The sequence below is a fragment of the Urocampus carinirostris genome, chromosome 8 (genome assembly GCF_059441175.1).
Source record: "Urocampus carinirostris isolate Australia breed hairy pipefish chromosome 8, RoL_Ucar_1.0, whole genome shotgun sequence".
Lineage (NCBI taxonomy): Eukaryota > Metazoa > Chordata > Actinopteri > Syngnathiformes > Syngnathidae > Urocampus > Urocampus carinirostris.
Window position 1 is genome coordinate 12,975,325 of NC_142356.1, and position 23,312 is coordinate 12,998,636.

Genomic DNA, 23,312 nt, shown 5'->3' on the forward strand with positions numbered 1-23,312 from the left:
TCATTTATGAAGGCACAGATCAATGACAGCAATACAAAAAGAAACATTTTTGTTGCAATCAGGCACTATTCTCCTCATTATAGTTGCCCTGGCACTGTCGTCTATACCAGTGTTTTTCAACCTTTTTTGAGCCAGGGCATGTTTTTTTACATTGGAAAAATTTTGCCGCACACCACTAACCAAAAATGTTATAAAATGACACTGAATAGTATGTTTAATTTCAATATAATTTATAATATCCCCCAGTCTTTACACCACAGACACTTGACAATGACATAATATTTGTAGAAAATGATTCAAAGACTTATAAAATTTTGAATTTCAAAAAGTGACATTGGATAATTTCTCACGGCACACTTGACGACACTAGTGTGTCGCGGCACACTGGTTGAAAATCACTGGTCCAAACTGTAGATATAGGGCTCACCTTTTACACGACGCAGGCCTCTTAGCATTTTCTATAAAGGCAGGCATAAATATGTGCTGGTTTTCGTGATCACAATCTTTAACGGACAGAAAGCACGTGACGTGAACAATCATAGAATAACTGAAAACAACTCTGTCGGACGTTTGTTGGCATGCTGCAGCCAAAACTATCAACGCCAAATTTCCCACGCTAGAGAAAATAATTCTGGACCCTTTTAGTGTTGAACACAAGGCCCGGTGTCCACCCCAAATTACCAACAATTGTTCCCACTACCGACATTCCTGTGGCAGTCAATCGTCCCCACAACCCCCTTTATTCTACTAGATCTGTAAAACCCCCACCGACACCACACCTTGGAGGGGGCTAATCGGGACTTTGTGTTTACGGCAAGGGAATATATGTCATGATTACTGATGCGAGGCACCCGAGTCTGCTCCTTTGCATGGAGGCCTCTGAGGTTAAGATAAACCTATGTTACAGTAATTTGTGACAAGACATGTTCAGTTACAGGTTAGATACCGTCAATTCACTCATTTGAGTTTGAACACTAATAATTACCTTTTTTATATTTGTTTTTTCAAGGATTTCTTATTTCCAGTGTTATTATTATTATTTTTTGTATTTCTTACTGATTGTTTTGTTTTCTTTTTCGTTCTTGTTAAGGTTTTTCGAGATATTATTTTGTGTAGATATCTTAAAAATTTGTAATGTTTGTATCAGTGCTTTTTTTGTGAAAAACCTGATGTAGCCCAAGCTTACTCTGACCCTAGTTCTGGCGCCACCCCCATTGAGTTTGAGACCCCTGGCTTTAGTCAAGTATCCAATCGCAGGACACAAATATGTGACGTTCAACATGAGGCCTTCTAGCTGGCCTTACAGTCCCCAGCCCTTGATCTGATTGGCTGTTGCAGCTATCTGTCTTTTTACATTGCACAGATGTCTGCACTGTTGATTCACATATTTTGGCGACACAAGCTAACTAAATTTTGAATGGATAAAAACGATGACCTTAAACTACAACACTGGAACTAGCTTAAGCAAACTGTTACCACCAAGAAAACAGAAAATGAAGCTATATTATATACCTGGCTTTTATTGTATGGCAATGACACCAAATGAGGCAGAGACTACATTTCCCCATTTTACTTGCAAATATTGGTTACCATACCAAGATTTACTCATACTGTAGGGCATACCTCTTTGACTCAATTTTTGGATAGTAATGATCGTTGACCCGATCAAAGGCTTTTGACGCATCAATCAAACTATTATAACGAAGAATGTCAGCCTTTAAAACATATGATGAATCATTTCCTTTCCAGTTTTGAAGCCCAATTGGTTGTTGTAAGCAAAAAAACACCTAATTTAATCCAAAAATGCAAACTTTAGGCTGACATGTTTGAGTTTCTCCAGTTCTCAGATCTTACCCACTGGTTTTGTTATTGGATAGCTGTTCAAAGCTTGGTTTACATCTCTGTTATTCAATTCAAAATAATGCCCAGTGTGTGTGTGTCAATTTTACTATACTTAAAACGCTAGAGGTAAAGCTGGCTCCACAGGTGTGTTATATTTGCAGGACCTGTTACGCCTTCTACAGTAGAAGGCAATAATCTACTGCCATTATTCAAAGAGCTCAGTTCTATTTAGGGAGAGTTTGTCAGGAATGTGATCTGATTGCTGTTTCGTGTTTGCAAACGGAGCAAACTTGAATCGAGCATTTGTGAGATCCTTCAGGTCCAAGGTAGGACCTGCAAAGGGCAGTCCTGCATGACCCAATCTCTAAACGCCTTCTCAGCTAAAGCCCTCCTTTATATTCATTACTGCCAAACCTCATATTATGCTTTCTACCAAAGTCCAAAATGTGCTACTGGCTTCATACGCAGACCCCATACTATCCTTGTACAATGCACAGTTTGCGACCATGTGAACTGTTGTGACAGTTCTCATCAATACACATAACACAACTTTAGATTGATATACATTACTGAGAAATATATCTGTTCTGCTGTAATATACGCTGAGACCATCAACTATAGTTATCACGGGTATATTGTCTCAATCTAATATCAAGGGACATGATCAGATATAAAAGCCTTATACTTAATCTCAATAGAATATTATGAGCATCACGCAGTAGCCAGTAGCTGTAGTGACTGTTGCCAGGGCAACACGTTCACTCATCTTCTCTAGTGTTGAGGAGGTGCTGAGCCCATTCCAGGAGATAAGGGGCAACCCTGGTCTGGTTGCTAGCCAATCAGACGGTACACAGGTACAGACACTGACAATCATACAATTTGCTCTTGCCGGGAAAAAATTCTGAAGAATTTATTGGAGTACAGGAAGCAAACCAGTAAAAAAAAAAACATACTTAGGCAAATTTCACCCAGAAAGGCAAGGTTAGTGCAGTTGAACCCGGGACCTGTCTTGGAAATTCATCTGTTCCTTTACATAATTTATACTTTCGAAAAAAGGATGGTCAAGTACCGTATTTTCAGGACTATAAGTCAGTTTTTTTCATAGTTTGGCGATTTATACTCCGGGGCGACTTATACATAAAATCATTAACACAATATTACCCGGTTCATGTTATTGCAAGAGGACGCTCCAGGCCTGTGTTTATAATTTCAACGTTTCCGTGCTGTACCGAAAATGTCCCCCCGCGTGAATTTGCATGTCATCTGTGCAAACGTTAGCAAAATTACTTAGTATCTTTATGGGGGGAAATGTAATAGAACCGTAAACCACAGAGCATTTGCAGGTTGTATAAAAATCACTTTTGAGCAAATTGAAAATATTTACTTTGGTGAAATGACACCACCTTTTCTTACTAATTGGGACACCAATGTTCAGAAGATAGGGCGACATTTCACAAAGTCATTATTTTCAACTAGCTCAAAAGGGATTTCTGTATAAGATGCAAACGCTCTGTACTTTACTGTTCTGTTCTAATTCCCCCCAAAATAAGATGCAAAGTCGTTTTAGTGACATTTGCCTTAGCGACGTATGCCAGCTCCTGCTAGGGGGGACATTTTTTGTCACAACACAAGTAATTTATAAAAACAACTGAACAAAAATGGCCCCGAAAAGAAAATAATGTCCTCCAGATTACAACCTGGCAATGAGTCTGACGTAACGACGTAGAAGCGGAAAGTGGAAGCGGCGGATTGTACCGTAACAGTGACATTGAGGATGAAATATTCGTTGGATTTAGTGATTTGGAGTGAAACTGACAGTTTAGTAAGCAAGTTATCTAAAAAACTTGTTATGTTACGTTGTTACTGAAATGAACAGGCATGTAACATTTGTATTCAAACTTATTCAGCCGGTTGTTCACTTTAATTTTAAATTACCTTAGATTTTTATCAAATCATTTTCCCCCCAAAATGCTACTTACTTTATACTCCGGTGCCACTTACATATGTTTTTTCCTTCTTAACTATACATTTTTGGCTGGTGCGTCTTATAGTCCGAAAATTTGATACAGATACCATGTATTGGTACTTGTAATAGTAAAAAAAATTGTCCAGAGTTGCCCCGACAACCCAGGCAGTTAAAGGATCTGCAAACCTAGAACTTGTTATGGTAAGTGATAAGAGGGGCAGCTTCTTTCTAGTGGCCAATGAACAATCAGGCGTCCGGAATTAAAGAAATAGTAAATTCCTGTTAAATAAATGTAATATAAAATAATTCATTTGAAAACATCATTGTTTACAAATCGAAGGGGATCCTATGTTCTAATGGTATCAGTAGTGATGACTACTCAAGATATGGGTATCGGTATCAGTATTTTCTTTGTCCTATTTTTTTGAGAATACAATTTCTCTGTTGCTATGCAGGTTCTTGAACGTCCATGCAATGTACAGCAAGATGTGACGATGAAAATTTTAGGAACCTTTGAGATTAGCGTCCGGTTCCTTTTTCATTATCTATTTATTAAGTACACCTCCAAATTTATATTTGAAGCTTGAAATACTCTAGAGCATAGTGTACTTGATTCTCACTCCCACGGCACCCTGCTAGGACGTTGCCGCTTTCGACCTGAGTCGATTTGTATTGATCTCCGCTTGTCTCCATCCAATTATTCTCCATCAGTGGTCATAATAATGAAATGGATATGAAGCTTACATTCTAGATCCACTTACATTTATATGTCTTGTGATATTCCATGATGGAGCATTACTGCAAAGCAAAAGGTTCACAGAATGAAATGACCACATCTGTTTACTGCATAGAAGAGCAGCCTATCAAAACAACAGAGGCTTGATTGTACTTAAAATCCTTTCCCTAAGTCAAGGGTGTCAAACTCAATTGCACAGGGGGCCAAAACGCTAACCACACTTTTGGTCGCGGAACGAATAGGATAAATATTTATTGAATACACTAAAACTTTTAAAGAAAAAAAAAACATGAATACGAATTTAAAACAGTCAGGAATATTATTCCAGAATAAACAAACTTAAATATTAAATTTAAAAATGTTGCTCTCCTTAAAAAATATGCAAAAAACGGAAATGTAAATAAAATTTGTGCTTTTCACTTTGGTGAAAAACATATGTTGGGACCTCATATTCTTCTTCACCTCTTCTGGATCTTCTGCACTTCATTCAGTTTTTGTCTTGTAGTGGCGTTTCGCATTATATTCCATAACTAAGGTTTAGCATCCACGTAGTCCACAGCAACAGAAACGTCACCCTGCTTTTCTCCGTTTAGCCTTCCGTTACATCGACATCGATGCATAGATAAAGGTTACGTCTCCGCTTCCGGACAGTAAAACCTCACCATTAATGCTTGTGCCGGTCTTTGTTTTCAACTGGCCCACGTGTTGTTTGTCAGAAGATAGTTTTAAAAGTGGTTGCGCTTGTCAGGCTACAGCTAACTCGATTGATGAGGGAACATTTTTAAGAAGTATTGTGGTGCTGCTTTGTGGAATCTGTAGTTTGAGACTTATCAGCGTTTCAAAAACCCGGGCCATGATAGTAGATGTATAGAAAATAATTTCACAGGCCGGATATAATTGTACGCCGGGCCAGATACGGCCTGCGGGCCGGGAGTTTGACACATATATATACACATATACAAAAACATGTCAAGTCATAAGTTTCTTGTGTTTGTCTTTCTCTATACTTAATGGCCATCAGCACATTCTGGCTTTACAACGGTACCAAGTTATGGAAGTAATTTAAAGAAGAGCATACCATTGACCCCTTGAAGGAAAATTGTGAAGGGTCTAATCAAGAGATCAATCAAGATGTTCCATACAAGATACAGTAAACTCCAGTGATAGAGCACCCCAGCCTTACTAAATTTTTGTGGCACAGTTCGGAAGAAAATGTTTCACTTCATTTTCCCCAATATACCACATAAACAAAAAAGTTTTTGTGTGCCCAAAAATTCAAATGTAGTTACATGAATGTAGCTACATCATTAAGACACCTGTCCAATAGTTGAGATCACATTAAACTCTGGCCTGATATTGGTTTGCGTCCTGGTATAATAAGAATTCTGATCATCTGTTCGCCGAACCTCTTCCCACAATGCCTGTCTCTTTATTTAGCTCAGAATCTTGTGCGCTTCATAAAGACTTTGCAGCTCCGCGATATAATACTGTATCATTTAGTATGTAATTTGGAACATTTTTATCCGCTGATGCAATCTTCTGGCTTGCGTCATCCTTGCAACCTATGTCAAGCTCCTTATGTTGCATGTGCAAGTACATACATTTCTTAGACATGCTCAAATAAACCTATTGGCATTTGGACTGTACTTGAAATAGGCCTTTTCTCACTTTCACCAGTGTAATGCTACACTAACAAAAAAAACCTGGTGACAACAATTACGTCACTTTACACCGAGCCACCCCCTACGACCTGTGTTTCGCAGCCCAAACAGCTTTGCTCAAAGTAAGAGAAAAACAGGTAAAGACGGGGGAAAATAAATCATAAGGGCTCTTTTCACCCATAAAAGACCACCCTTAAAACACGAGTATGAATGCTATGAAGATTTTTGCATCAAATGGAGACAAGGAATCTGATTGGCCAAAACATATTCTGATCATGACATTTCGAAACGAATAGTATCGGTATTCATCGTTACGTTCCTGTATCAACTTGGAGCTGATCAATTCAAACATTTCCAGTATTACCCACCACTACAACACAAGAGCGTGAATGCAAAGAAGATGTTTATGTCAAATCAAGACCAAGACAGCAAAAACTATCTGTATCGATCGATACCTCCTTGTATTTGCTTAGATTAGATCGATAACAAAATTCCCAGTACCTACCACCCCTATAACACGAGAGAGTCAATGCAATGAAGATGATTACATCAAATAAAGACCAGTAATTTGAAAGCCCAAAATAGATTCTGATCATATTTGCAAGAAAAAAGTATCTGTATCGATTGATACCTCTCTCTATCTGCTTGGATCTGATCAATACCAAAGTCCGACGTGTCACCCACCCTTATAACATGAGACAGTTATTGCTATAAAGATGTTTAAATCTAATTGCGACCTAGAATGTGATTGGGAAAAACAGATTCCAATCATGACATATGCAAGCAAAAAGTATATGTATCGAATGATACCTCTCTGTATTTCCTTGGACCTAATAAAAACCAAAATTCCCAGTATCCCCCACGCCTACAATGAATGCATTAAGATGTTTACAACAAATCGAGACCACGAATCTGATTGGTTGAAAAATATTCTGATGATGAAACTTTCTATTAAAAGGTATCTGTATGGATCAATCCTCCCTGTATTTGCTTGGATCTGATCAATACCAAGATTCCCAGTATCGCCCACGCCTACAATGAATGCAATAAAGATGTTTACATCGAATCCAGACCAGGGATCTGATGGGCTGAAACAGATTCCTACCATAAAAATAATTAGAAGAATAAAAAGGGAAAAAAATGAAAAGGTTCTCTGGGCATTATAGTAAACTCATTCAGAGCTCAACGATTTTAGTCATGTGTTTAATCTGTGAGATTGGATTACGTTATCTTTTGAGCCTTGGATACAAGAATGAGGGCACGCCCATCCTCATAGACAACAACAAGAAAACATAACACACTGTAAAAATAATTGGCTAAGAAATAACTGATGCCCTCAGATTGACTAAAGAGGAGCTGAATAGACCCTTAGATTTCAAAAAGGTAAAAATGGATAAAAGGTATTGAGGGGGAGGGGCAATGCTGGTTACAAGCAAAGGGAAAAACAACAAATATACGTAGACAGTAAAAATGCAATGACATGGATGGACAGATAATCCCGACAAATCCAGTTGACAACTGAGCCACAAATACTGATGAAAACCCAGTGAGGGGTTCTCACGCGCAAAGAAAATGGAGGGAACGCTGTGTGGAAGGAAACAGCCCGCCGAAAAACAGCGCGAGAGGAAAAAGCGCTCAGACAAGCGTGAAGCCCCCAACAATAGAGCCTAACAAAGAAAATCCCTGTGGAGAAATAAATCACTGCTCTACTTTGTTTTAATACCCCCCCCCCTTTTTCCTCTCCTTCATTCTTCATCCAACCATCTATCCATCCACTCGCGAACCGTCATCATCAGCGCTGTCTGCCATTTCATCTCATCCCCAATCTGCTTCATTATCCATTCATCAAAATACACAGAAAATAGAATATGGCTGTACACTCTGCAGTCTTCATGATTAGTCTCGTGGAAATAATCAGAAACTGAACATCGGAGTGATATCCGTTAAAAAAACGGCATGCATTTATTTTCTGTTTTTTTCCTCTTGATGCGGTACATCTACATTGTCTGCCCACAAAACAGCTAGGAAGGATGCTCGAACAGAACAATGAGCGAACGCACACATAGAATGGAATCGAAATAATTATGACGTATTGATGTCTGTCCTACCTTTCTGGCTTTGGGATTCATCCATGTTTTCCTCCATCGTTGGACTTTAGATTCCCTTTGTCTGAGAAACGGGTGAAACGCTTATAAGCTCCTTGCTAGCGCTCAGCAGAGTGTTCTTGCGCGTGTATGTGGGAGGCGGTTGTGTGCACGCGCATGTGTTTGTCTTTTCCTGCAGATGATGGAAGATGAGATGATGGAAGTCTTGCTTTTCAGCACGGTTTTTCCTTATTAGGGCTTCTTTTCCATCTTATTTTCAGATGCATCAATATAATTACACTGTGTTTTATGAAGACCCCTTTAAAAATGTTATTGTAAAATGACAGAATCTCAACTGAAGCGGTAAACCAATACCGAATGGTGATTCTTTCTGCATGTTATTAAAATTATAATATACAAGTAACCGGGGTACAAAATATATACAGTTTGCAAAGGATATTCAGATGACAATTTCTGGACAAATATGTGAAATACTCGGACCACTAGGAGTGGGCGATACTGGGAATTTTGGTATAGTATTGATCGATGCTGATCCGATACCGAAATGTTATGATTATTGAATAGTGGAATCCTTCCCCCAACGAGTTACTTTATAACTATGATAAACACAGCACAAAGAATTCAAGCACTAAAATGTTTCATTTTCTATTAGATAACTACACTCCGAACTTTAACAGTAAAAGAAATCCACGGACATATTTCAAAAACAGGTGCTTCAAGAGAGTCAAGTCTTAATCACGAGGAGTCTCAAGGGGCTGCACAGACCACTGACTACCGTAAATTCCGGACCATAGAGCGCACCTGATTATAAGCCGCACCCAATACATTTCGGGAGGAAAACCGACTTTGTACATACACAAGCCACACCTGTATATTAGCCGCATGCGCCCACATTGAAAAACGCAACACAAACACGAAATTAACCCTTACCCGGTACAGTACAAAATACACAGCCGGCACAATGAACGGAAAATGATACCGGTACTTAAGATTTATAGCAGACCTGCAGAGTCCAGGTGCCCGTTGGAAGTAATCCAAGGAAAAAAGTGTACCGTATTTTCCGCACTATAAGGCGCACCGGGTTATAGGGCGCACCCCGAAAAAATAGTTTTTGGTCCTATTTTTGACATATATAAGACGCACCGGATTATAAGGCGCTACAATGGGAACGTGGACAAAACAGTCAGATAGTTCAGTCCAACTTATTACCCCCTTAACATTCCGAAAGCTTGCAAAGACGCAAATACGTGTCAAGAACACGTGCGAATGCGGTGTCCGTAAGATGTCACTCAAATGCATCGTTCCATCATTCGGAAGGTTAAAGTCTTGGGATTCAAGAAATGATAACCATTCCTTCGTATCTATTTTCTTTTTCGCTCGCAACTTTACTGTGCATATGACAATAAACACTTGGAATTGAGTTTAATTTAAAAATAGACACTCCATTCCATCCATTATCTGCACCGCTTATCACAGAAACATCGAGTTCAGTCTGAAACAAGACAATATAAAACCGGGAATAGCTCACCGAAGTCATTGTGTTCATAATAATGTGCAGGCAATGTCCTCTTATATCCGTGAGGGTAGTAAATCCAGGAGAATACAATATTTACAAATACAGAATAGAAAAAAATGCTTTCTCTATGCCACCGGCCACATGCTATACGCATTCATCTATTTCGGCCAATTGCAGGCTTTGTTTCGCTGTTTAAGCCAATGGCAGCCTGTACATTATAAAAAGGATCCGCCTCTTGACCTCCGAATAACTTTAGCCAATAGTGATCGATTCAACTGATGATTGACACAACTTTTTCGGCCAATTGCAGGCTTTGTTTGCCGTTTGAGCCAATGGCAGTCTGTAAATGATAAAAAGGATCCGCCTCTTGACCTCCGAATAACTTTAGCCAATAGTGATCGATTCAACTGATGATTGACACATCTTTTTCGGCCAATTGCAGGCTCTGTTTGCCGTTTGAGCCAATGGCAGTCTGTAAATGATAAGAAGGATCCGCCTCTTGACCTCCGAATAACTTTAGCCAATAGTGATCGATTCAACTGATGATTGACACATTGGTTAGCCAATGAAACGCCGGTAAATAAATCCCACCATCCACCGCGTACTACTTGGCGTTCGGGGGAAAATCGAGTCGGCGGCTGCAAGTTAGTTGGAAAACTTAATGTTGATCCATAAATAAGGCGCATTGTATTATAAGGCGCATGGTCAGCTTTTGAAAAAAATAAAGGCTTTTAGGTGCGCCTTATAGTGCGGAAAATACGGTATATTTCCAAAGGTAAGGGTGGGAAAAATATATATCTACCGTATTTTCCGCACTATAAGGCGCACCGGGTTATAGGGCGCACCCCGAAAAAATAGTTTTTGGTCCTATTTTTGACACACATAAGACGCACCGGATTATAAGGCGCTACAATGGGAACGTGGACAAATCAGTCAAATAGTTCAGTCCAACTTATTACCCCCTTAACATTCCCAAAGCTTGCAAAGACGCAAATACGTGTCGAGAACACGTGCGGATGCGGTGTCCGTACGATGTCATTCAAATGCATGAATTCAAATATCATTCGGAAGGTTAAAGTCTTGGGATTCAAGAAATGCCATCCATTCCTTCGTTTCTATTTTCTTTTTCGCTCGCAACTTTACTGTATATATGACAATAAACACTTGGAATTGAGTTTAATTTAAAAATAGACACTCCATTCCATCCATTATCCGCACCGCTTATCACAGAAACATCGAATTCAGTCTGAAACAAGATAGAGGGATAATATAGAAAGCCGGAGTAGCTCACCGAAGTCGTTGTGTGCAGCCGTGGTCCTCTTAAATCCGTGAGTTTAGTAAATCCAGGAGAATAAAATACTTACAAATACAAAATAGTAAAAAAATGCTTTCTGTATGTCGTCAGCCACGTGCTATACGCATTCATCTTTTTCGGCCAATTGCAGGCTTTGTTTTGCCGTTTAAGCCAATGCCAGCCTGTAAATGACAAAAAGGATCCGCCCCCTTTACCTACGAATAACTTTAGCCAATAGTGACTGATTCAAATGATGATTGACACGTCTTTTTGGGCCAATTGCAGGCTTTGTTTTGCCGTTCAAGCCAATGCCAGCCTGTAAATGATAAAAAGGATCCTCCCCTTGACCTCCGAATAACTTTAACCAATAGTAATCCATTCAAATGATGATTGACACATTGGTTAGGAAATGAAACGCCGGTAAATAAATCCCAGCATACACCGCGGACTACTTGGCGTTCGGGGGAAAATCTAGTCGGCGGCGGCAGGTTAGTTGCAAGACTTTGCGAATTAATATTGATCCATAAATAAGGTGCACTATATTATAAGGTGCATGGTCAGCTTTTGAAAAAAATAAAGGCTTTTAGGTGCGCCTTATAGTGCGGAAAATACGGTACTATTATCGGGTGCGTCCACAAACACGTCTCACCTTTACTCCACTTCCCGTCAGCCCGCGTTTGCTCCGCCCCTTCTTTCTCATTTGCTCAAACAAAACATATCAGAATAAGTTTCTAAAATAAATACATTACAAAAATATACAGTTGCAAATACATATTATACATGGTTACACATATTTACAAATAAAGACGGTACACCAAGAGAGTTTTCAAAGCTTTGATAATAATATTATAACTTTTATCCCAAACCGTGCCTGTGAAGGGTAGCAAAACGCTACTAGAAACACGCTCGTAACACAGTCAACAGTACTGTTAAAAAAACATACCATACTTGAAGCACGGTAAATCGTTCTCATCTTCCTCCTTATAACTGACGTCATCAAAGACGTCTTCCATCAATATGGGAAAGAGACTATGTCATGTTGACGCGGTCCCACGCTCCCTTATTTAAAATCACCCTAGCAACACGCCCGCAATGTATGTCCTATACCAAACTGCTCGACTACATTTAGCTTGAAAGTTGCGTCATGTGCCTTGCTTTTTGCAATTTTCATAGTAAGGATATGTCTACGCTAATTTAATTTGTGCACAAGCTAAGAAGTTGCAGTTTAAATCTTACCTTTTGTACTCGAGCGCCGCTGGCGGCCATTAGAAAAATGACATAAATCTGCTGCATCCCTGAATAAGCCGCAGGGTTGAACGTTTGGCAAAAAAGTAGCGGCTTATAGTCCGGAATTTACGGTATGTCTTTAGAGTTGAACGTCACTATTTTGCATGTATTTATCACTTGCTTGCTCCTATTGAGGATCTTTGGATCCACATAAACCAAGTATGCATTACATTCAATTGGTCCCCGGGAAGCAGCCAGCAGGGACATCTAGAAGATTATCATGGAAAACAATAGATTTGGCTGACTCTCATGCCCACAAAGCCTTAGTTAAACGTTTTTCTCCACAAACGGTGGCTGAAAACTGTACACAAGTATTTTAATTTCAGTGACATTGTCAAAAATATCCATGATTTACACAATTATTTATTGTATTGGTTTTATGAATGATCAGCTGATTAAACAAAGATTTTAGTAGTTTGACCTTTTACGCTTTGTTTACCTAGATCAGGGGTCTCCGACTCGGTGGCCGTGGGTACCAGGTGCCCCCTTAAGACTGCTGAGGTGCCCGCAGACCTGTTTTGAAAATAGTGCTGGGTCATTGTCACTTTCTGGTAAAATAATAACTAGTTGACAGAGTCTATTTAACCCTACTTCCAGTAATTAACCTGCTAATAACATAGTATCACTAAAGTTTTACAAATGGGGGCGGCAGTGGCTCAGAAGGTAGAGAACTCGTCTTGGGATCTAGAGATCGCAGGTTCGATTACCGGCTCCTCCGTGTTACATGTTGAAGTGTCCTTGGGTAAGACACTGAACCCCTAATATCCCCAATAAGCAGGTTAGCGCCTTACATGGCTGCACGGCCTCTATTGGGAAATGTGAAGCACACTGTAGAGCGCTTTGGGAAGTCTTGACTTGAAAAGCGCTATATAAAATGCAGATAATTTTGCTTCATTTCATTAGAATAACAAGTTATTATGTTATTGCTATGTGTGCTCTTAAATAGTAAGGAAAAGTAGCTCTCAGCTTGAAAGAGGTTGGAGACTCCAAAACGAGATCAACAGCTGAATTTGAAGGCTTCTCAGCACTACAGAAAAACTGCAACTGAATTATTATGACAGAAATACAGCAAAAGTAAGACTAGAGCGATACAAAATTTCTACAATGGAAAGATGACAAAATACTACAAAAATAAAACTCCAGTAATACTTTACTGCAGGAATACTTCAGATGTGCAGAAAGAAATCTACAATAGAAATACTACAAAATACACACAAAAAAAGCACAAAAATATGGAATAATAATATGTATCTTGCTCGTGCATCCTGTATCCGGTATCGATCCCGTCTGTCCGGTATCCTGCTCGAGTATCCTGTATCTGGTATTGATCCCGTCTGCCCCTGGCTTCCTGTTTTTCTGCGCCTGACTTCTCTGTCTCACTTCTTCTGCCCAGCAATCGCTAGCGTTTGTGTTCCCGCGCATGACTGCCCCGTTTCCGTAAAATAAAGCTTGGTGTGAAAACGTTACGTGTTTGGGTCCACCGCCTATTTGGGTTAAGACACTTTGACATTTTTAATATCTCGTACATCCATTCAATAAGGTTGGTGTAAAGGGTAAAAAAGAGGCGGGCAGTTTCTTTTGAAATGAAAGTGTAATAAGAAAGATTGATGCGGTTAAAAAAAAGGTTTGGATCGCTTTTTTTCGCCCACTTTCTACCACAGAGGAGGAAGTCGCCTAAATCTTGAAGCCCATCTTCCACAAGTAAGTTAAACTTAACTTTGGCTTTATAGAGCATATTATTTCATGAAATGTTTAGCTTTTAGTACAAAAACCATACAGGTTACTTATACAAGCCTTAAACATACTTCCTGTGTGGAGTTTGCATGTTCTCCCCGTGCTTACGTGGCTTTCCTCCGGGCACTCCGGTTTCCTACCACATTCCAAAAACATGCATGTCAGCTTAATTGGCCGGTCAAAATTGTCCCTAGGTGTGAATGAACGAGCGAATTGTCTGTCTCTGTGTGCCCTGCGACTGGCTGGCAACCAGTTCAGGGTGTCCCCTGCCCACTACCGGAAAAGAGCTGGGATAGGCTCCAGTACCCCCGCGACCCTACTGATGATAAGCGGTGATAGTTCACACATAAGATAAACTTTAGAAGCATTGACTTTGGCTTGCACACACCTTAAATACTTTGTTATTAGTATCAAACCCATCAACACTAACAATCAATTAGATAGATAGATAGATAGATAGATAGATAGATAGATAGATAGATAGATAGATAGATAGATAGATAGATAGATAGATAGATAGATAGATAGATAGATAGATAGATAGATAGATAGATAGATAGATAGATACTTTGTTCATCCCCGAAGGGAAATTCACATTTCCAGCAGCATCCCTGAGCTGAGAACAATCGAGAACAATCGAAAATAACACGGGAGCTGCTGGAGTGGCTGCCATTCGTGACGGCGCCGGAAGAAAAGATTCAATTTGAATCATTTACAAACAAACAAACAATTGAATCATGTACAAACAAACAAACAAAATATTCATGTTTCAATAAGTGGAGTGTTAATAAAATATTTCTGATACTGATATAACCAGATAAAACTAATTTTAAGTTACCTGTCCAAATGAATGATGTGCCATCTCACCTTTCCCACTCTCTCTCCTGCAGTTGACTTGCTGCTGCTCGCTCCTGAAACTAATACTTACCTCTTTGTGTATTGCCTGCATATGGCGACACCCTCTTTCAGCTTGTCTGTCAGAACCTTGATCTCCTCCTAAAATGCTTAATTACTCGTATGCAATAGTATAACTGTTTCGATAATCGTTCGTTTAAGAACACATAGATTCCCTGTCACAGAACACTATAAGACTCAATATTATAATGAGCGAATGTTATTACTGCTCAATGTGATTCCACCATTGTTATGAGTCACTTTTTCATTGCTCTATTATTTAAACTTGGGCCCATCTCTAAGCACTACATTGTATTTTCTTTCCTAGTTATCTTGACAGTCTTAGGTTTTCTCTTCAGTCTTTATTACGTGTTTACTATTGAGTGCCATGTCTAACCTCGTCGCATACAATGTTTCACTACGTTGTTATCAATTACAAAAAAAAAAAAAATCAATACAGACGCTCTTCTTCTTACGAAAAATGGCAGATACAAACTTTTTTTTCGGGATGTCGAAAAATATCCAGACATTGCTGTAGGTTAGATTTTGTGCACCTTTTTCAGAGTACAGGACAGTACTGTAGCACTTCTTTCCGCCGCTACCGGAGTGTGGCACTCTGAGAGCCCACCCAGCATCCACCCCGAACAAGAGATCCGCTTCCTCTTCCTAGTTTGTGTGTAAAAATTCTATACTGTATCTCCAGCGTGCTAAGAACTTTGATATTTTAATAGTTTAATATCTTGGGCATCTATTCAATATTGTTGGTGTAAAGTGTAAAGAAAAGGCGATTATAATTGAATATAAATTATTGAATATATACATTTTATAAACTACACGCAAATAATGAAAACGATTTATTACTGTTATAGTCGAATCAGCCTCCGGAAAGGAACATTTTCACAAAACACACCACTTATAAGGCAGTAAACGAGGATACAAATTCCTTTTTTTTTCTTTTGACACAATAGAAATATTTTCTGAAAAATAAGAACTTCAAGAATTCAAATATAAACGTACAAAATACTTTTACAAACCGAAAAGTTTAGCTCTCATCGTGGAAAGAACTTTCCAGAATTAGCTTACCAAGCTATGGGGTCTTTCCTGATTGGAAATATGTAATATGGCTTACCAGGAGTTAGGTAAACCTTTAAAAGCACATTTTCAGCGTTTTAAATTCTTAAGACTTACAAATGAAGTACTAATAAAATTATTGTGTTTTCATACCTTTTTCCCATGTTATTAATCTGTCACAGAGATTTGAGGAGTGTGATTTCGATAGCTCCTTAATGGTGTTAAGCGTGAGTGCTGTATCGCAAGCACAATATCCGATTCTACAAAACAAAACTTCCGGTTTCCAAAATAAAATTCACTAAAACGCAAAATACTGACGAGCCAGGAGCGATTTTAGGTTTAGAGCTTCGGGAGTGCTAAGCACCCAAAGTGTCTGGCTAGTTTATTTATTTAATTTTATTTGACTTCATTTGATTTAAGATCATTCAATACTACCTATTTGTGAACATCACATTTCTCTTAAAAGTGATGCACTGGGTAGCGCTGACAGCCATATACAAATATATCGGGTGGAGGTTTTGTGTATGTGTATTTATAGTTACTGCGGGGAAGTGAACCTGGTCCTTTTTTACGAAAAAAAACAGCGAATGTCCATGTTGGTGCTTAGGTGAAGACCACTCACATAGCTTACACACGCGGAACCATGCAGCTAGGTTAACCGTTGTTGCATTTAATTCATCCATCCATCCATTATCCGCCCTGTTTATCCTCAATAGGGTCCCGGGGGTCCTGGATCCCATCCCAGTCATCTTCGGGGGGGACACCCTGAACTGGTTCCCAGCCAATCACAGAGACAGACAACTCACTTGCTCATCCACAGGGACAATTTGGACCAGCCAATGAACCTGACATGCATGTTTTTGGAATGTGGGAGGAAACCCCATACATGCATAGGGAGAACATGCAAACTCCACACGGGGAGGCTGCGGTTGCTGAACTTGAACACTAAACCTCCACACCGTGGGGCTGCGTGCTAACCACCCTGCCACCATGCCCGCATTTAATTCAAAGTACCTAAAATGAGGAGTAATATGTCAGGACCAGAACAGAATCAGGACCCAATTGCGTAACGTTTATCACCAAGTTTTATTGAAAGAAATGGGAAGGGCTGCGCAAGTCGTTCTCGCACTCGGATTGTGATCCAAATACGGAAGTGGATCTTCCGTAGCGAGCGATGGCGGTGTCAGGGCCGGAAAAACAGGTCGGTAGCCGGGACCAGGGTTGGGTAGGGTTACTTTAACTGGATTACTTTCAATTACTTTTGGATTACTCCAATACCAAATATGCTAATAAAAGACAAAGGAAACTAAGTATGAATAAAATGATGACTCACAACAGGTGGTAAGCTTACTCTCCTGGCTTTGATCTCCGGCAAAACTAACATAAAATGCGACAGAAACAAAATGAAAATAAATCCAAACAGCTTGCCAATATCATTTTTGCCTTTCCATGTATTCAGTTACTCCCCAAGCCTGCACAAAATTTAGTCATTTTATTCATCGTTAGTTTCTTTTGTCTTTTAATAGCATATTTGGTATTGGAGTAATCCAATAGTAATTGAAAGTAATCCAGTTAAAGTAACCCTACCCAACCCTGGCCGGGACAAGGAGAGCAAAAGCGTGGTCGGGGTCGGGAACGGGTCGTAAGCCAAGATTGGAGAGCAGACGTGGTCGGGATCAAAACAGGTCGTAGCCGGAGACAAACAGGAGCAAAAACGGGACAGGCGGGAGTCAGGGTCAAAAAAGGCCTTGTATAAACAGAGGTTCGCAGACGGACTGACCACAGGGGAGTAACAGGACAGGGTTTAAATAGGGACAGGGAGCTAATCAGAACCCGCAGCGGTTGGTGCCAAATGAGCGGGCACAGGCTATTCACATCGGTAATCATGACATAATATGTGTGTTTATGATAACAACGTCTTGGTTTTGGGTGCTAAAACACTGTATAACATACTCTCTCCTCCACAGACTCCGCCGCAATGCCGCAAGTCACACTAGCCGAGTCAAAGAGGGGCGGACAAGAGGACCAAAGCTACAAATAAAATGGACTGAACCATTTCAAGGCAGTTGCTTTGTTCACCTTTTGGTTTAGTTTTACTTTTTAAAAGAAATGTATCAAGCGTTTTTCATCATATTCAAGCCTATCCTGTCCTTTTAAAGGAGACTCTTTGGGAGTGCTTGGGTTGAATTTGGGGGGGCTTCAACACCCGCCTAAACTGGTTGGTTACGCCCATGATTTCAGCTCTTTCTCAATTATATAACACCAAGAACGCTCGCTGGTCTACTTAAGAAGGGATACGGGATGAGAGTTGGCAATATTAGGCACTGACGTAGATTTGATTAATTGGGATTGGTGGAAACTCAATCATTAAAAAAAACCATACTATCAGCCCTACTGTGCTTGTTTTGTTTTTGGCAGCTGCAAGGCACTAATTCCAAAATATTTATGTCCTGACCATTCGACATTATTCATATGCATATAAAAAAGTATTCCGTTGTTAATTCAAGTTTTATTTGGTTCATGCATTTGGCAATGCATACCCGTCGCGCTCCAGGGCTCCATGCCCTTACAAACTGTCGTATTTTCTCTTCCAAAATACAAAAAAAATCGTACACCATATTTTTTTTCCAAACGTGTTTGTTTATGTACCGTATTTTCCGCACTATAAGGCGCACCCAAAGGCCTTTATTTTTTTCAAAAGCTGACCATGAGCCTTATAATACAGTGCGCCTTATATATGGATCAATATTAAGTCGCAAAGTCTTGCAACTAAGGCAAGCAGCCGCCGACTAGATTTTCCCCCGAACGCCAAGTAGTCCGCGGTGTATGCTGGGATTTATTTACCGGCGTTTCATTGGCTAACGAATGTGTCAATCATCATTTGAATCGATCACTATTGGCTAAAGTTATTCGGAGGCCAAGGGGCGGATCCTTTTTATCATTTACAGGCTGGCATAGGCTTACACGGCAAAACAAAGCCTGCAATTGGCCGAAAAAGATGAATGTGTATAGCACGTGGTTGACGGCATACAGAAAGCATTTTTTACTATTCTGTATTTGTAAATATTTTATTCTCCTGGATTTACTACCCTCACGGATATAAGAGGACATTGGCTGCACATTATTATGAACACAACGATTTCGGTGAGCTACTCCGGCTATTTATTATCCCTGTATCTTGTTTCAGACTGAACTCGATGTTTCTGTGATAAGCGGTGCAGAAAATGGATGGAATGGAGTGTCTATTTTTAAATTAAACTCAATTCCAAGTGTTTATTGTCATATGCACAGTAAAGTTGCGAGCAAAAAAGAAAATAGAAACTAAGGAATGGTTGGCATTTCTTGAATCCCAAGACTTTAACCTTCCGAATGATGGAACGATGCATTTGAGCGACATCGTACGGACACCGCATCCGCACGTGTCTACGACACGTATTTGCTTCTTTGCAAGCTTTGGGAATGTTAAGGGGGATAAGTTGGACTGAACTATCTGCCTGTTTTGACCACGTTCCCATTGTAGCGCCTTATAATCCGGTGCGTCTTATGTATGTCAAAAATAGGACCAAAAACCATTTTTTCGGGGTGCGCCCTATAACCCGGTGCGCCTTATAATGCGGAAAATACGGTAATTCAACATGTTATATTGTACATGTGTTTCGTTATATCATATAAATTGTTAATTAACATTTTGTTGTGGGATACTGAGTTGCTCGACATGAATGTGTCATGTCCAGCATGGTCGCCATGACAACCAGCTGGCCCCGCCCCTTGGCACCGACTGTAACAGATTGTCTAAATTGCGTGTGTGCTTCTTAAGGGCAGGTTTTGGGGACTGCCGGTTGCTGGATCATTGCATTAGTCTGTTCTGTTTTGCTCTGTTCTGTTTTGTTTGATTCGAGGAAGACCTGTCATGTCCGTTTGTCTGAGTTAGTAACTTTAAGCCTGTTTGTGAGTATTACCCAGTCTGAATTTCTGATTGCCTGTAAGTCCGTTTTTGTTTTGTTTTTAATGAGTTGAGCCGAAAAAGCCGGTTCTCTAAAAAGGGACGGACTTCCTTTCACTACACAACTACTACGGAATGATGCATGATGGGAAATCCCCAGGCGGCATAAGCATGCGCACAGTAGCATCAAACCTCTCGCTTCGTTTGCAACGGAAAAGAACGATACCGAGATAGAGGCTACCGCGGCGAACTGGTTTGACTTGATTGATTTGCCGTTTTGTGATACCCATAATTGACAAATTTGCGTTTTTCCGTACAGATTTTCTTGTACGTCGTACACATCTTTAAATGCATAAGAAACGTACTTAGTACGGCAAAAACGTACAGGTTGACAGGTATGGCAATGCAAATAGTAGATTGTTTGGAACACTTCCGAAAGGCATTCATTGTTAAAACCAGGGTTGGGTAGGATTACTTTAACTGGATTACTTTCAATGACTTTTGGATTACTCCAATACCAAATATGCTAATAAAAAACAAAAGAAACTAAATATGAATGAAATGACTAAATTTTGTGCAGGCTTGGGGAGTAACGGAATACATGGAACGGCAAAAATGATGTTGGCAAGCTGTTTGGATTTATTTTTATTTTGTTTTTGTCGCATTTTATGTTAGTTTTGCCGGAGATCTGCCAGACGGGACGGAAGGAAAACTGAGATCACTTGCACTCGTTTCTTGGTTTTTATTGGAAGGAAGGAATGACAAGACGTAAATCTTCGATCCGTTGTTTGACGGATTGTCGAGACTTGACAGACGGGTGAAGGCTTGGCGGGAATGGTCGAGCACAGGCGTAGTTGTCGTGTTGTTGGTTGGGGCTGGAGAAGAAGGGCGTCGTTGTGTTCGGAAGAGAGATCAGGAGTCAGGCAGGCAGGGCAGGTCGTAGGCAAATTCGGAAACGGGTCGGCAACGGAGATCAGGTAGAAAAACAGGAGGCAGGAAAAGAGTCGGAGGTACGGGCTTTCTGAGCAGATGGCAACAGATCGCATAGTACAATCGGACAAAGTGTTACCGGAAGCTGGGGATTTTGTCCTGGCTGTTGGCGCCAAATCCTGAACACAGGTGTTCCCGATCCGGGTGATTGTGACAAAATCAAAGAGATCAAAGTCAGGAGAGAAAGCTTATTCCTATTTAGTTTCTTTTGTCTTGTATTAGCATATTTGGTATTGGAGTAATCCAAAAGTAATTGAAAGTAATCCAGTTCAAGTAACCCTACCCAACCCTGGTTAAAACTCATATTTGCATTGCAGTTTTCATGCTTTAGATGGCGCAAGTATACACAGCTGCTCCGTCTTTTTTTTGCACGTGCTTCGTCTGTCACTTCACAAAGGAAACATGACGCCCTCGCGGCTCCTCGTCTTTCGCGTCTATTTTCTTTCGCTTTTGTGACGTAAAATCGACGGTCGAAACAATACTGCTGATGAGATTTTCAGAAAGAAGTGATCGGTTATTCTTTTTTAAATTCGTCTTTAATTTTATGGTTTGAACACACAACCTCTTAATCTGACATTTGGAGGTTACCATTTTTGTTTTAGGGATTAGGATTGTGGGAATGAACCCTTGGTGCTGGATTTCTTCTTTCTTCCTACCTACTGTACCTACATTCGGTACCAACCTACATACCTACCTACCTAATCCACCCTCTACCGACAGCACCTACCTACCGAACCCACCTACTACTGACAGCGCCTACCTACCTACAGTCCTTAGCAACCTACCTACCTACCTACCTACCTAACCCACCCACTATCAACAGCGCATACCTACCTACCTACCTACCTACACATCTACTTACAGCACCTACCTACCTACGTACCTACCTACCTACCTACCTACCTACCTACCTAACCCACACACTACCAACAGCGCCTACCTACCTACCTACCTACCTACCTACCTACCTACCTACCTACCTACCTACCTACACAACTACTTACAGCACCTACCTACCAACCTACCTACCTACGTACTTGACTACCTACCTAACCCACACACTACCAACAGCACCTACCTACCTAACCTACACACTACCAACAGTGCCTACGTACCTACCTACACACCTACTTACAGCACCTACAAACCTACCTACCTATGTACCACCTAACCCACCCACTACAACAGCACCTACCTACCTACATACCTACCTACCTAATCCACCCTCTACCGACAGCACCTACCTACCGAACCCACCTACTACTGACAGCGCCTACCTACCTACAGTCCTTAGCAACCTACCTACCTACCTACCTACCTAACCCACCCACTATCAACAGCGCATACCTACCTACCTACCTACCTACACATCTACTTACAGCACCTACCTACCTACGTACCTACCTACCTACCTACCTACCTACCTACCTACCTAACCCACACACTACCAACAGCGCCTACCTACCTACCTACCTACCTACCTACCTACCTACCTACCTACCTACCTACACAACTACTTACAGCACCTACCTACCAACCTACCTACCTACGTACTTGACTACCTACCTAACCCACACACTACCAACAGCACCTACCTACCTAACCTACACACTACCAACAGTGCCTACGTACCTACCTACACACCTACTTACAGCACCTACAAACCTACCTACCTATGTACCACCTAACCCACCCACTACAACAGCACCTACCTACCTACATACCTACCTACCTAACTAACTACCTATTTACCTAACCCACCCACTACCAACAGCGCCTACCTACCTACACACCTACTTACAGCACCTACCTACGTACTTACCTACCTACCTAACCCGCACACTACCAACAGCGCCTACCTACCTACCTACACACCTACTTACAGCACCTACCAACCTACCTACCTACCTACGTACTTACCTACCTACCTAACCCACACACTACCAACAGCACCTACCTACCGAACCCACACACTACCAACAGGGCCTACCCACCTACCTACACACCTACTTACAGCACCTACAAACCTACCTACGTACCACCTAACTCACCCACTACAACAGCACCTACCTACACACCTACTTACAGCACCTACCTACGTACCTACATATCTACCTACCTACCTACCTACCTACCTACCTACCTACCTACCTACCTACCTACACAACTACTTACAGCACCTACCTACCAACCTACCTACCTACGTACTTGACTACCTACCTAACCCACACACTACCAACAGCACCTACCTACCTAACCTACACACTACCAAC

The 23,312-nt window shown here is 40.7% G+C and overlaps 1 protein-coding gene and 2 long non-coding RNA genes across 3 annotated transcripts in view; all 3 read right to left on the reverse strand.

The window, feature by feature from the left end:
• gpm6ab (glycoprotein M6Ab) overlaps positions 1-8,478 on the reverse strand; it is a 31,481-nt gene extending 23,003 nt beyond the window's left edge. Inside the window, exon 1 of the mRNA XM_088341651.1 lies at positions 8,314-8,478. Coding sequence (XP_088197777.1) covers positions 8,314-8,350 — 37 coding nt within the window. The 5' untranslated portion in view covers positions 8,351-8,478. The remainder of the gene's footprint in view (positions 1-8,313) is intronic.
• Positions 8,479-12,776: 4,298 nt separating this feature from the next.
• LOC148360742 (uncharacterized) overlaps positions 12,777-23,312 on the reverse strand; it is a 49,641-nt gene continuing 39,105 nt past the window's right edge. The window contains exon 3 of the long non-coding RNA XR_015851097.1: positions 12,777-12,920. This is a non-coding gene — a long non-coding RNA (uncharacterized LOC148360742). The remainder of the gene's footprint in view (positions 12,921-23,312) is intronic.
• LOC148360743 (uncharacterized) lies at positions 20,777-21,385 on the reverse strand. The gene is made up of 2 exons (XR_015851096.1): positions 21,119-21,385; positions 20,777-20,924 (listed from the first exon to the last, which is right to left on the reverse strand). It is a non-coding gene; the product is annotated as an uncharacterized LOC148360743 (long non-coding RNA).